This window comes from the organism of the source record quoted next, unplaced genomic scaffold, assembly GCF_019419815.1.
Source record: "Pyrus x bretschneideri cultivar Hongxiangsu unplaced genomic scaffold, Pyrus_bretschneideri_v1 Contig89, whole genome shotgun sequence".
NCBI classification, from domain to species: Eukaryota; Viridiplantae; Streptophyta; class Magnoliopsida; order Rosales; family Rosaceae; genus Pyrus; species Pyrus x bretschneideri.
In genome coordinates, this window is record NW_025999830.1 from 598,463 (window position 1) to 614,563 (window position 16,101).

General features: G+C 41.5%; 1 protein-coding gene across 1 annotated transcript; it reads right to left on the bottom strand.

Annotated features, from left to right (window-relative positions):
- Positions 1–4,912: 4,912 nt before the first annotated feature.
- LOC125473464 (GDP-Man:Man(3)GlcNAc(2)-PP-Dol alpha-1,2-mannosyltransferase-like) lies at positions 4,913–5,776 on the bottom strand. The gene has a single exon (XM_048576282.1). The coding sequence runs from the start codon at positions 5,774–5,776 to the stop codon at positions 4,913–4,915; it is 864 nt and encodes a 287-aa protein (XP_048432239.1).
- Positions 5,777–16,101: the final 10,325 nt, after the last annotated feature.

Here is a 16,101-nt window from a genome sequence, read left to right on the forward strand (position 1 = left end):
GGTAGGAAGAGGATTTTTTTCTTTCTTGGCCAAAATTCTTTTAAAAAATTCTCATTTTTTCCTATAAATACTTAACACATTCCTACACCATTTCTTACATAATTTTCACCATTTCAATTCTCATAATTTCTTACTTCTTTCAACAATCTTTCCTTCAATTTTTTCAATAATTTTCAAATGACCTCATCTGTAATGAAAGGTAGGGCTTGGACCCGAAAAGAAGATGAAGCTCTTTGCAGGGCATATAGATGGGTCTCGGAAGATAGTGTGAGGAGGAGTTCTCAAACAAGTGAAGGTGTTTGGACTCGTGTGTCCAAAAAATATTATGAGTTCTATGAAGGCACCACTCCACCGAATACCCGAAGCCATGAGAGTTGTTCTTCAAGATGGAAGATACTTCTTCATCCAAGTTTGAATAAATGGTATTGTAAACACGAGAAATTCCTGAAACAAGCGACAAGAATACGTGTACAAAATAATATTTTGTATTAATGATTTTGGGGTTACAATCTCTTTGTAATTTGGTCCTCTGATTCTATCTTCGTAGGGTGTGGGTTTGTGGATGAGTTGTTGATCCAAAGGGCCGTCGGGGCTTGATCTAAGGATGCACAGCTGATGAATGGATCTTCAAGGGGCGTTGGGCTTGATCTTGAAGGTTGATGGATGAACGGATCTTCAAGGGCTTTTGGGCTTAATCTTGAAGGATGAACGGATGTGTGGATTTGTTGAGGTTGTTGATCCAAAGGGGCCGTTGGGGCTTGATCTTAGGATGAACGGATCTTCAAGGGCTTCTGGGCTTAATCTTGAAGGATGAACGGATGTGTGGATTTGTTGAGGTTGTTGATCCAAAGGGGCCGTTGGGGCTTGATCTTAGGATGAACGGATGATGAGCGATGAACACTTTCTTCAAGGGCCGTCGGGGCTTGATCTTGAGTTGGTGGAAGTTCTTCAAGGGCCGTCGGGGCTTGATCTTGAATTGAACGGATGATGAACGATGAACACTTTCCTCAAGGGCCGTCGGGGCTTGATCTTGAGTTGGTGGAAGTTCTTCAAGGGCCGTCGGGGCTTGATCTTGAAGGTGGATTTTGACGAAGAACGAAGATTGCTTTCTTGATCCTTCGGGATTTGCTTGAGAGCTTTAGAGTTTCAAGGCTTCTTTCTTTCTTCCTTCCTTCCTTCCTCCCTTCCCCTTTCTCCTTCTCCTTCCTTCCTTCTTTCTTTCTCCTTCTCCTTCCTTCTCCTTTCTTTTTTTCTTTCAAAATGAATGCCTTGGCTTCCTATTTATAGAATTCCAAAACTTGATTTTTGGATTTAAATAATCAGATGAAATAAATCATTTCTGCCAGGTATTGACACGTGTCATATTTGATGACTTTTCCAATTTATTTTGATTTTTTCGTTGAATCACACGCTACATGTAAAATTTATGTGACACGTGAACGTTGAAATTTTAATTATTGGTCAACATTCATTTCACCGAAATTTTGATGTCTACAAATGCCCCCACTTCAAGGCGCGTCGTAGACATGTGCTTGTCACGTGTAGAAGATGCGTTTTGAAGTCCCTTAATGTAGATGTCAACCCAAGGGCCGTCGAGGCTTGATCTTGAATTGGGCTGGAAATTTCTTCAAGGGCCATCGAGGCTTGATCTTGAACTCGACTGGAAGATTTTCTGGTTTCCTCCAATCGTTGATTTTCCACAGGCTTAATCTTGAACTGGGCTGGAGGATTCTTTTGGTCTCCTCCGAAGGTCTGAACTTACTCCTTTGATCTGGAGTTGAATTTGATTCAAAGGTGGTGAACACTTGATTTTGAATCGGACTTGTGATTTCTTCAAGGGCCATCGAGGCTTGATCTTGAACTGGGCTGGAGGATTCTTTTGGTCTCCCCCTACCGTTGATTTTCCTTTGTGCTACTCTTGAACTGGGTAGCAGGATTCAGACACATGGCAGGCAAGCAGGAGGTGGAAGTGATGACCTGTTTCTTTGTTCAATCTTTCCCCAATTCGTATTGAAGAGGGTAGATCGGAAGACTGACTCCAAGTGCCGTCTGATTGCTCTTTTCACTTTGTCATGCAAGTAATAACAAGGACAAAGGAAAGGACATGGAGAAAGCATGATATAAGATACCTTTGCTTTTGAGGAAGCAGCGAATGAATCAGCACATATATTTGTTGTGTTTGTCTCCACATGCTTTGATGTATCATTTTCACTTGTCTTACTTGCTCCCTTTGCAGAAGTGGTATTTCCTTATGCAGGTTTGGCATGTTCTCGTGTAGTATTTGTCCTCTGATGCAGGAGTTGAATGCAACCTTTGCATTTAAATGGTGCTTCAAAACATTACTTCTCCGCGACGATGAGTACTCGAGGGCAATGCAAGGTAAGCAACCAGGCAAAGGTTCCAGGCAATCAGTTCCAGGTCGGAAGTTTGATTTCAGGTTCCGACTGATACCTCTATTTCCCCTTCTCCTGCATGTAAGAGCAAGGACAAAGAAAAGGACAGGGAAAAAGCATGATATGAGATACCTTTGCTTTCGCCCTTGATGATATGAGATACTTTTGCTTTTGAAGAAGCGGTGAATGAATCAGCACCTGCTTCCATCTACCGTTTCCTCCTGGGTCATCTGTACTCCAGGCATCTGGTATCATCTTTGGGGAAGAGGAAAAAAATTGAGTATTTTGAGATGTTTTGCTGGGAGTGTACTCTCGGAGGTGAGGAAGAGTTGGGCATTTTTTTTTTCGCAGGTCTGCCTTGCCATAAAAGATGAAGGTCGACATATATAGGGATTTCCCAATAGCAAGTGGTGGTACTGTTCTTTTACCCTTGTCGACAAACGTTTTGATCCCGCAAATTCGGCTTTACGCCTCTTTGATTTCTGAACGACGCCTCTTCGATTTCTGAACGAGCGTCTCTTTTGACAAAGTGGCACGCGTTTTCTGAAAAGCAGAGAAAGCGTCGCCGAACTTTGCGCTTGTCAGCTAAAGATGTGTGGCTGCGATGATGACCTCCACGTGATCTTTTGACAAAGTGGCACCCGTGCTCTGAAAAGCCGCGAAAGCGTCGCCAGCCTCCACGTGTTTTTCAACTTTGTCGGAGATCTTTTGACAAAGTTGAACGCGTTTTCTGGAAAACCGAGAAAGCGTCGCCTAACTTATGCCGGAAAATCCAGCTTTTGAGATTTGCAGAGCGATGTCTCTTCACTTTTGAACAAGCGGCCCTTCGATTGCTGAACCAACGCCTCTTTGATTTCTGAGCAAGCGCCTCTTCGATTTCTGAGCAAGCGCCTCTTCTTTCTTTATAGAGGTATTGACCATCTCTAACATGCACACTTTGAAGGTTGCTCATTCCTGAAAATCATCTCCGGCCTTTTGAGTTTTAACTTTATCCACCCATCTCTTTTAATACCTTTGAAAAAAATGGCTAACCCATCGAACCTTAGCTTAGAATTGAGTCTCAGCAGTGATCCGGTTGCGCCGCTTCAAGGTAATGTATGGTGTCCTTCTTTCTTATCTTCTAACGGTCCTCTTACAGGTGAAGACTCAGTGATGCAGGACGCCACAACAGCTACAATAGTAGCTAGGAACCTCCTTACTCCAAAAGATAGTAGGCTGCTGTCAGGACGGTCCGATGAGTTGGCCGTTCAAGAGTCCCTCGCTCTTAGTGTTCAATGTGCGGGCTCTGTGTCCAACATGGGCCAACGCCTGCTTGCTCGGTCCCGTCAGGTGGAATCATTGATGGCAGAGGTGGAAGATCTTAAGCAGGAGATTAAACAGCTTAAGTACGAGAATAGAAGTTTGCATGTGCTTGCAAATAACTATTCGTCGGGCATGAAGAGGAAGCTTGAGGAGCTTGATGATCGTCAACGGTTTGCAGCTTTCTTCCAAAGGCACCTCTTTCCTGGGTCATCCAGCGTCCCGCCAAGTATTGAGGCCTCGAATGCTCTATCTCCGATGCCTCTTGCTCCAATGCCTTCTGCTCCGAGAGTGTTGCCACGTAGTGGGGCTTCACGTACACATCCTTTGTGAAAGCTTCAACTTTTCTTTTTTTTTTTTTTTTTTTTTTTTTTTTTTTTTTGTACACATTTGTAATTTCTCAAAAATCAATGAACATGCTTTGTTTTATTTAGTGTATTGTGCTAAATACAAATAAAACATATACATCACCGTTCATCACCATTTTTTTTTTTATTCTTTTCTTTGCTTTCGGTGGCGCTGATCCACCATTCATTTATATATATATATATATATTTCAGATGGTGCCAGAAGCACCACCATCGTTTTTTTTTCTTTCTTTTCAATATATATATATATATATATATATATTTTTTTTTTCACATGGTTCCAGAAGCATCATCATTGCTATTTTTTTTTTTATCATTCTTTTGAATGATGCTTCCCAGCATCATCATTACCACTTTTTTTTTTTTTTTTTTTTAATTATTATTTTGAAAGATGCTTCACCGCATCATCATTTTTTTTTTTTTCTTTATATGGCCATCTGCAAGATTGAGTTCGTGGGTGAAAACCCAGACCGAGTCCGAGAGAAGACGGAGGAGATCTTTGGGTGTGAGTTGACAAACTTTGATTTTGTCAATCACATTCAAAGGCAGCAGCAGAGGCAAGCAGACGGATGAGATCTTTGAATGTGAGTTGACAAACTTTGATTTTGTTGAGCACATTCAAAGGCAGCAGCCATGGCGAAGGTGCAGAAGCAGCCAGAGCTTGAAGTAGTGCAAAGCGTCGAGTTTGAAGACCGGCTAGTCGTTTGACAGCGGTCCATGAAGCTCTTCGTTGATTTTGACCACGGTGGCCAGAGTGAAGCTGAGGGACTTGCAGGCGAGGAGCTGCATGGATGGAGAGGAAGAAGTGCCTTGTCGTGTTCCGTCACTTTCTCTTAACCTCTCTTACTGACTTCATGTTCTTTTGTTGCAGAAAAAAAGGAGCAGAGCTCTTGGATTTGATTGGAAATTCACAGGGTAACAAAATATGCAATACAACTGAAGTCCGATGCAAAAAGCTCCTCCCAAAAGTTGAACCAAGTCCCTGTACATGACATTTTTATGAAATTCTACATCCCCGTCCAACTTCAGTTCAATTGCTTTATCCTTCAAACGTTGTACTCTTTCCTCATCAGCTTTATTCCGACAGCTACCCACAAACTGAAGCTTAGGCCTGGGGAAGTGTGCATCTAATTTACCTATGGCAACTGCAAAGGCCTCAAGTTGGAGACCATGTGCCTTCTCTGGCCGAAACTGAGCAACAGATATAATTTTAGCCGGTTCAGCTGGCCTTTCCAAGGGAAGCTCCTGAAGTCCAGAAGTATCACAAGGAGGGTAGACCCGCTTAGTCCGTTGTGGAATGCTCCAGAGCTGTTCGATATGGGACTGAGTCCATGACGAATTAACCATAGCAAGATGAGCACAAGATCCTACAATCCCATACATCCGGCTAAACAAATTGTAGTATACGACTTTGCAGCTGGACAACCAATTGCTCCGAGCAATGAAGTCGTCATTGTTGTACATGGAGCTCCGCCGGCGGACCCGGGAGAGCATGTCGCAGCTGATTGTGGGGTAATGGGTGTAGCAGATAACCCTGCAACCAAACAGCCGGGCAATTGGGTACGTGAAGGCATAGCCAGCGGTGTCGAAGTAGAAAGTTGGAGTGAACTTCGTCAACGCCTCCCATTGTTCATCATGAAAACACAGCACAAAGCAGAGTCCCTGTAAATCTTCGACTTGGCTTCCAAATTGCTCTCCAGAAGCTCCATAATCCATGCCATTTGTACCGACATGGACGAGCTTTGGTCATCAACCTTGGGTTGATGAGAGACCGCAGAACTGTCCTCGAAAACCTGCTCAAGGGTCTGGCGCGATCGGCAAGCTGATAGCTCTTTTGGAGCAGTTCATTGACGATGATGACGGGTTTATCCTGGTGAGCAAGAAGTTTAGTTTTAAAATCCGCACAATCAATCTCACCAGAGATCAGACAATCAATCTTTTCGCATTCCATTCTATACACTCTGGCAGCTTTAAATATCGAATAATGCGATTCTCGAAAAGCATACAGAATTCCATCTGGAAATACTTCTCTCCCAACTAAGACTTCATGAAGATTGCCTTCCGTGCCGCAATTGGTGATGTATCCCAATACTCATTCTTCTCAATCTCCCACAACCGAGCAAACCAATCGAGAACACCGACATCGAACTGCCTTGAATGGACACCGTAGTTGCTCTCGATAAACGGATCACCCAAATTGTTGATGGAGAAATGCTGAAGCTGCATCAGAGCACAATAGTCAAAGTCCAAATTTTGGTGGCGATGATCAGAGCCGCTTGAACTCTGCAGCAGCGTGTTCAATCCAAGAGAGGGGTCTTCGATGTCACTCATTTTGGGCTTCCTGCTCGACAATCCCTCACAAAACCGCAAATTCAAATCTTCGAGCTGCTTGCAACACTGTCCCACGGCAGCTAGGCCCTGATCCCCAACATAGCAACCCGGCGTCCGAGTCGTCGAGAAAACCCAGGAGGTCTTCCGTTTGCTGCGGAATTGGAAGAATTTGAACCTGAATCTTCCCAGAGCGTGAAAGAGTGGTTGTAGAAGATTCTACCTGAGCGGTTGTTGAGGGTGAAGTCTCCGGTGGAGTCCGGCGTGATCTGGAGATCTGAGAGGGGTACACTGCAGTCGACTTCGGTGGCGTCGATTCGGGAGAGCGTAGCGATCCTGCTTTGGCTTCTGCAGGGGATCCTGCTCATGCAACTTCTTAGCAGCTTTGACATAAGAGCTGCCATCCAAAATATGTTCCATAATTGCAGCTGCCTCAATCTGTCCAGGGTGGCTGCTGGTGGTTGTTCACGCTGGTGTGAAGAAATGGAACCAAAAGTGAAGTGTGTGCGAGAGAAAGAGAGAGAAGAGGTGGGCTTGGAGCTGAGTGAGGATGGGCTTTGAGAGTTGGGCCCGGATTTGTCGCTGGGCTTGCTGGCTTTGGAAAGAGGAGTAGAAAGTTTTGGAGCCGGCCTCTTTTTTTTTTTTTTTTTTTTTTTTTTTTTTGAATAGAGAATATATATATTTTTTCTAATACATAGTAACATATGTTTTTTTTTTTTTTTTTTTTTTTTTTTTTTTTTGAAACCTACTTGTAATTTTTTTTTGTACAAAGAACGTAATAATATTGACTTTCATTAGTCACTTTTACTACAACCTCATTTTGATGTGACTAAACTCAAAATTAAACGTTCGAGCTACCTACGTACCCTTCCAACGAAGAGATCAAGTCGAAACGTAGTTCAAACATTTTTATTTTTTTTATTTTTTTATGATGGTGTGACTGTACTTGAAGTTTTGAAGTTTCAAGTTGCCTACGTACTCTTCCAAAGAAGAGATCAAGTCATAACGTAGTTCAAATATTTTTATTTTTTTTTATTTTTTTATGATGGTGTGACTGTACTTGAAGTTTTGAAGTTTCAAGTTGCCTACGTACTCTTCCAAAGAAGAGATCAAGTCATAACGTAGTTCAAATGAGTGATGGTTTTGATGATGATTTTGGTGATGATTTTGGTGATGATTTTGGTGATGATTTTGCCGTACACAGTTTATGCTCTTGCGGACCAGGAGCGTCTTGGTGCCGTTTGCATTTTCAGCTCATGCAGGCAAGGAGCGTTTGTTGTCGCCTTTTATGCTCGTGCGGACAAGGAGCTTTGGTTGTCGCCTTTTAGGCTCGTGCGAACGAGGAGCTTTGGTTGTTGTTGTGGATTTGTCAAGCGATCTGGGAGAGGCGTTCCTCGCAATCTTCATAGGAAGGAGCCTTGACTGATTGATTGAAGAAGTCTTTGGGGAAGAAATCGCGCATTGTGATGGCAACGGACGATCTTTGTGTCATAACTTCATCATCCTCAATACTTTCATGTAGCTTTGAAGGTTGACGGTAGCTGCTTTGCCCCCTTTCCGATTGGTGAACTTGTGGAGGAGACCTATGTTTCTTGTGCATTTTCTTTGGAGTGACATAAGTCCACCCTTCAACTTCACTTGACTTGATTGACATGGTTTTGGAGCATGCCCCCAGCGGTTGAGGTGAAGATTTTGAGTTCAAAGAGCCAGAAGTGACGGTGGTATAGTTTGACTTCACCACATCATTAAGATCTAGCTCGATGATCCCTTTCTGAGCCAACTTCATGATGAGATCTTTTAGCACAAAGCACTTTTCCGTCGGATGACTAATGAAGCGGTGGAATTTGCAGTACCTTGGACTGTCAGTACGGTTCATCTCTTCTGGCCGTTTGCACTCAGGTAGGTCGATCACCTTTTTGTCAAGCAAGTCTTTCAACATGGCAACCACGTCAGAGTCGGGGAATGGATAAGTCTTCTCCTCAAGCTCCTTCAAAGTGCGTCTACGTATCTCTTGATCACGAAAAGCTTCGGTTTGAATCGCCTTGCTTCGTGTAGGGATTTTGACTGGAGTTGTGTTGACCGTCATTGCTTCCTTGGTGGGTTTCCACGTAGCCTTATCCACCTTTGGCCCCAAAACTTTGTCATTCTTGTAGTCGGCGATCTGTTCTTTCTTCCCATGACGGTTGATGCTTAACTCCATATCATGGGCGCGGGTGGCTAACTCCTCAAATGTTCGTGGTTTGATGCCTTGAAGGATGTAGTGTAGTCCCCACTGCATGCCTTGAACGCACATCTCAATGGCAGAGGTTTCAGAAAGCCGATCTTTGCAATCCAGACTTAAAGAACGCCATCTATTTATGTAGTTGACGACAGGTTCATCTTTCCACTGTTTCGTGCTGGTTAGCTCTAGCATGCTTACAGTACGACGAGTGCTGTAGAAACGGTTGAGGAATTCCCTTTCTAGCTGGTCCCAACTGTTGATAGACTCAGGTTCGAGGTCAGTGTACCAGTCAAAAGCGTTACTTTTCAGCGAACGCACGAACTGTTTGACGAGGTAGTCTCCCTCTGTCCCAGCATTGTTGCAAGTTTCAATGAAATGGGCGACATGTTGCTTGGGGTTGCCTTTTCCATCGAACTGCATGAATTTTGGGGGCTGATAACCCCTTGGCATCTTCAAAGCATCAATCTTCTTGGAGTAAGGCTTTGAGTACAGTACGGAGTCATGCGAGCTTCCTTCGTACTGTGTCTTGATAGTGCTTGCGATCATCTCCTGTAGCTGCTGGATAGAGAGAGATCCCATGGATGCCGTTGCTTGGTCTAGTTTCGGCTTCTCTTCAACTTTCTCCGCTGGTGGCTCCTCTTCTTCGTCGCCTTCTTTCTTTAATAGGCCAACAATTGGGTCGACTTTCACGTCGGGCAGCGCCTCTAGTTGGTTGACAAGTGCGGCAATCTGCAAGTCCTTCTCTTCCACAGTTCGTGTGAGCTTTGCAATTGCTTCATTCATCTGAGCTAGCTGCTCCTCGATTGAAGTTGCTCCAGTGGTCATGACTTGCATGGTTGTACTGCCGCTTGAATCAGCGTCGGAGAGTAGGGACTCTGAGTATTTCCTTGGGCTCTCCCCTTTTGATGCCCTTAGCGAGGCTAGGGTGATCACAGGCTCGTACCTCAGGTGCTCTTGTTCCTTTGACAGAGTTAATGCAGGGGCGGAAGCCGCGGCAAAAAGATCTCTTGCCTTACTTCGGGTTATGATGCCCGAAATATCACCACTTGCGGCGATGATGTTCTTGTTCTTTGCTTTGATTGCAGGAACAGCTTGATCCTTTCTTGATGCCATTTGCGTTTTTGATGATTTGAGGATAGAGATGAGAGGTAGAGATTGTCCCACTGGGCGTGCCAATTTGTAAACACGAGAAATTCCTGAAACAAGCGACAAGAATACGTGTACAAAATAATATTTTGTATTAATGATTTTGGGGTTACAATCTCTTTGTAATTTGGTCCTCTGATTCTATCTTCGTAGGGTGTGGGTTTGTGGATGAGTTGTTGATCCAAAGGGCCGTCGGGGCTTGATCTAAGGATGCACAGCTGATGAATGGATCTTCAAGGGGCGTTGGGCTTGATCTTGAAGGTTGATGGATGAACGGATCTTCAAGGGCTTTTGGGCTTAATCTTGAAGGATGAACGGATGTGTGGATTTGTTGAGGTTGTTGATCCAAAGGGGCCGTTGGGGCTTGATCTTAGGATGAACGGATCTTCAAGGGCTTCTGGGCTTAATCTTGAAGGATGAACGGATGTGTGGATTTGTTGAGGTTGTTGATCCAAAGGGGCCGTTGGGGCTTGATCTTAGGATGAACGGATGATGAGCGATGAACACTTTCTTCAAGGGCCGTCGGGGCTTGATCTTGAGTTGGTGGAAGTTCTTCAAGGGCCGTCGGGGCTTGATCTTGAATTGAACGGATGATGAACGATGAACACTTTCCTCAAGGGCCGTCGGAGCTTGATCTTGAGTTGGTGGAAGTTCTTCAAGGGCCGTCGGGGCTTGATCTTGAAGGTGGATTTTGACGAAGAACGAAGATTGCTTTCTTGATCCTTCGGGATTTGCTTGAGAGCTTTAGAGTTTCAAGGCTTCTTTCTTTCTTCCTTCCTTCCTTCCTCCCTTCCCCTTTCTCCTTCTCCTTCCTTCCTTCTTTCTTTCTCCTTCTCCTTCCTTCTCCTTTCTTTTTTTTTTTTCAAAATGAATGCCTTGGCTTCCTATTTATAGAATTCCAAAACTTGATTTTTGGATTTAAATAATCAGATGAAATAAATCATTTCTGCCAGGTATTGACACGTGTCATATTTGATGACTTTTCCAATTTATTTTGATTTTTTCGTTGAATCACACGCTACATGTAAAATTTATGTGACACGTGAACGTTGAAATTTTAATTATTGGTCAACATTCATTTCACCGAAATTTTGATGTCTACAGGTATCAAGCACTGTTAGCAGCCGCAAGTAGACATGAAAGTAGCGCCAATTACTACGACGAAGTAAGTGTTTTCACAATTTATTTTAAATATTTAATTATATTACATTTAATTTCATAAATTACTTTCCTTTACTTTTTGTAATTATATATAATTATATTACCTTTAATTTCATAAATTAATTCCTTTAATTTGTGTAATTATATTTTATAGGTACACCAAGTGGAGGAATTGTATATGGAGGGCAGCTCGAAACCTTTTCAGCATCATGGTTATTGGGAAATTTGTAAAGGGTGGGTGTTATTTGAAGATCCATCTCAACATAGATTTGCTCCTACGCGGGTGTTCGGAACTACATCCTCAGTTGTAGATGTGAATGAAGATGGATCTCCTACCATTCAAGAAATAAGGATAGAAAATTTGTCTTCGGGTGAACGTTTCATACCTAGGGCTATGGGATGAAACAATGCTCGAAGGTTGAAGGAAAAGGGCAAGGCAAGGGATGATTACACCGCTCAACAGGAAGTGCCGGCCTCATTAGGATTCATGGCAGAGCAAAATGTCTTTGCCGCTGAAAGGCATGAAGACCGGGCCAAACAAATACAAGAAAAGATGGATGATAGGAATATGCAAAGGAACACTTTGGATTACAATCCAATGAGTAAGGCCTATTTTGATAAAAAAAAAAAAAAAGAGGAAATTATGGCCCGGCGACAGTTATTTACCTCCGACTATACTCCCACAATGGCGGATGATGAAGATGATGTTGATTATGGACTTTAAATTTAAGTTGTATTTTTTTTTTAATTTAAGTTGTTGTAGTCTTTAAATTTAAGTTTTTTTTAAAAAAAAAAAAAATTAGTTGTAGTTTTTAAATATAAGTTGTAGTTTTTATTTTTAATTTTAGTTGTAGTTTTTAAATTTAAATAATACATTATGTTTGGCCCTTTGGCCCTCGGTTGGAGACGGTTTTTTGTCACAGGGCTAAAACGAGCCCTATGACTTTTTGGCCTTCTGTTGGAGATGGTAAAAACATGGTTCTGCACTGTTCATTAAAATATTAATTTGTTGGAGGTCTAGAGGGCTAAAACGAGCCCTCTGGCCCTTTGGACCCTTCGGTTGGAGATGGCCTTAGGGTCCTCACTTTCTAACCGTTCAACGTACATCGAGCGGTTAGTTTTCGTCAAATACTATTTGTGTTTAATTTTGGATAAAAAAGTCAAATGATTCATGACCGCACGATACACGAAATTAGCTAAAATTGTGGATCCCTAGGATCTCCACAAATCGGATGGGATCCAATTCCTTCTTGGCAGGACTTGACAACTTTATTTATTATTTAAAAGGATACAAGATAACGGTTAATGCTAAGGGAAGTCTCTCAATAGAAATAGTAAGGAAACTATGAGATTTTTCAATTTTCATGGATTCTCTGTCATCTCATATTTTTGGAGCAATGTTTTATAATATTAGTAAGGAAATTGACATTAAACTATAAGATGAAGGAAGAGAGTACATGAAGAGTCACACTTTGAGAGAGTCTGTTAGCATTTCTGGAGACATAAATTTTATTTCCACATTTTTAAGATAAAAAAATATTATTTTCTTGAGCAGTTCTCTCTACAAACACAAACACAAACACAAGAAATAGTCCTAAACGCAGGCCCTAGCCTTTGGCTTTGGTGCAGGTGGCAACCCTTAATTTTTTTCTTCCTTCCGTCATACTCTTTTTACTTTTTTTTCTCTCTCGTATTTCAACTTTCTTCTTATTTTGTCTTAGTTTTCCTTGAGTTTTGTCTCAATTTTTTCTCTAAGCTTATCTCAGATTTCACCTTCATGCCCCTTCCTTCATTTTGTTCCATTTTTGTCCCATCTCTTCACTCCTAGTTAGCCTAAGATCTACAACTTTTCCCTCGTTTCCTTCCCCTAACCAACATCCTATTTATTCCTCCATTTCTCAATCTTACATATCCCATCTCACCACTTTGTTATGTTGTCCTCCACCTAACCAAAGCTGATTTTCATTATGATTCATCAACCACTGCCATCTGGTTCTCAACACAATGGATGTCTTCATGGCTTGTCTTTGGTGACATGCGTTGGTGTTTGGTGGTGTTCAAAGTGGACATCACACTATTTGCTTGAATTATGGGAGTGCTTTCTTGCATGTGGCATGTCCACCCCCATTTTCTATTTGAATTATTCAGTTTGTTTAGTTCTTGCTTGGTCCTTCTTGGTGGTTATGGCCTTGTGATGGTGCATCTATTTTTGTTGATTATGTAATATTCCGTTAACTTTAACCTTGACAGTTAAAATTGACCGACGTTGACTTTTTTTCAAAATTCACCCAAGACCCTCCTACGATATTTCGATGCACTGATTCCTTTTCCACACACTTTTTTTTTTTTTCAAATTCAAACGATTTAATTGAATTTTACTAATGGGTCTCTATATTATGTTTAGATGCGATTACTATTGGCGACCCCGCCTTTCCTAGTTCAAACGGCTATGACCTCGTAAGTAACTGTGAGTGGGTTTTTTCGTTTTCACGTTATATGTATATGTGGTTTTCTCCAACACTGCTTTCATATACTATGATGTGACATGCCATGTTTAACTTTACAAATAGATCTTTCGTACACTTTATGTTTATAATATTATTTGTGAGCATAAATTTGTGGCATGACATCCTTGCATCTTATCTGCTTATTATTACATGTTTGCAAGGTGTCTCTTAGTTATTTCCTTGAGGTTTTACTTCGCCTCGAAGTTTCCAAAAATATATGGAATGACAATGTTAGTGTTAGAAGTGGTAGCACTCAACAGAAGAGTATCTAGGGGATAGCCACTTTTGGTCCCTGACAACAATAATCTTTCAAATGTAGTAGTTGTAATCCTGGACCTTCAAAAGGAAAATCGAATTCCAGTAAACCCCATTCTAAAGTAGGTTAACACAATTTCCATTCCTAAGCTTAAGGCAGCTTCACAAACAATAGTTTCCAAAATTACTTCCGATGCAGTACCCGTCACTACGGTGTCTATGGCCACGAGCACAAGTTGTTATACCTATGGTTAGCAATACCATAAGTTATAGTTAGTGTCCCTAGAAATGATAGAATGATCTTACAGGAGCAGCCTTCCTAGAAACCGTACTTACTCATCCAAACATGCCCTAGGTAGTAGTCAACCTAGGCTACTCTATTTGCCACCAGAATGGCAATGTTCGGTATCCGGGAATTGTCAACTAGTATCCAAGTGATATGATTTCTTTATATTGAAAACACAATGCTATGAGGGTATCATACCTCATTTCCAGGATGCTAGTTCACAGTCCCATAGAGGCAAACAGTACTAGAATACTAGAGAAGTGTTAGGTAATGGCAAAACCGTAAAAAACGTTAATAGAGGCAATTAGGGCCAAAGGAATCAAATCTAGAAACTTATGAGCGAACCATGTAGGAAAACAGTAAACTCGTGGCAATGTTAACCATATCACCTTCCTAGATGACCAAAACGATCCTAACCTAATCATGAGTACATTATTAGGACACTTTCGCTAGGGTCTTGATTGATCTAAGCACCACCATTTAGTCATATCACTCTTGTTTTCTTATATGACTCAATCACATAATGCCCCGGTCGGGTACGACTTGAGAATCCCAATGTCATGAGACAAAGGGCTGGTTTGGTATTACTGTGCTTTGAAGAAAAAAAAACTGCTTCTGTTGTGCTGTGAGAATAAGCAGCTGTGAAATAAAGCAGCTGTGAAATAAAGCAGCAGAGTGTTTGGTAAACTTTTTTGTAAAAATGCTTTTGAAAAAGAAAAAAAAAACAGTATTATAGTGTTTGGTAAACTTTTATGTAAAATAGATGTGAAAAAAAGCTGTTTTTTCAAAGCTGGGTTTTGCAGCTTCTTGTTTTTGGCTTTTTTTCACCCAAAACTATGAAAAAAAGCTAAAGCTGAATATTTACCAAACACAAAAATAGCTCCCAGCTTTTTTCAGAATCGCCTCAGTACCAAACCAGGCCAAAGTTTATTATATCCAACCCTAATGTAGTGAATGCATTATTCTCTTTACCAATCCAATGATGCTAGTTGATCCCTAATGCGGTGAATGCACCGTTCTCATTACCAATCCAATGACACTAGTTAATGTTACTTTGTTAGATATTGTGGACTTCACGTGATCTGACGAATGGATTAACTGCATCACAAACATACCCAGGTGGAGTACCTACTGGAAGTTGTCATTTTCCGATGACCAATTATCCTTACGGTCACTTTCAATATCAAATATCAGAAACTAAAGCATGAGTTAATCCCCACCGTAAAGGCGAAACAGATGTTGAGAAAAGTTGTGAAGCCTATTAGCACGTGTTATAGAGAAATAAAGTAGTATGGTATGATTTGAGAACGTACATTCTTGACGTCGGTTTCCAAGATCTACTTAGGATACCACCAAATTGAGAGGTGGAGTACTCTTTCAATGTACTTCCAGGTATAACACTTGTTTTCTTTGAACCTTCACCATAGAGACCCCTTATCCCATTCATGAAGATGAAAGACCGAACCTTAAGATTGCACACTGTTTACAAGTAATTCAATTTATGACAATTAAAAATTGTTGGTCCATGTCTCGAATTGATGGTCTCTCTGACCAACTCTGTAGATCCCAAGCTTTCTTCGAGTTTGATCTGAATTCTGGTTACGACCAGCTGAAGATCGGAAATAATGATGTTTCCAAGGCTTAAGACTCGACATGGACATTATGAATTATTTGTGATGTCATGAGGGTTAACGAACGCTCCAATATCATTCATAAACGTGACGGAGGGCATTCCGCCCATATCCCGACAGATTCGTGATAGGCTTATTAACGACATCCTTGTTTACTCCAACAACAAAGTCAAACTTTCTAAACATTGATAGGAGCATATTCATGCAACTTAATTAGCTTGTTCTCGTGCATTTATGTTGTGTTTACTTATCTATTTCAGTGTTTAAGGCCACTTTTGTGTATTTTCAGATTATAAGGCCAAAGTGTGCAAGAAGATGCAAAGTGGAGCTTTTTGGAAGGAAAGAGGAATGAATAAGTTGAAGCCGCACCCTAATTCAAATTGATGCACTTTAATTCATATTTTTTTGATGCGAACATATATCCCATATTCATTCAAACCGTGGCATCCATTCACCCTAAAATAATCCACCATAACCTAATTTAAACCCTTCAAACCATGCACTAA

Bases quoted from the DNA above. Each gene is read 5' to 3' on its own strand.
- LOC125473464 (XM_048576282.1), bottom strand. From the start codon at position 5,776: ATGGATTATGGAGCTTCTGGAGAGCAATTTGGAAGCCAAGTCGAAGAT.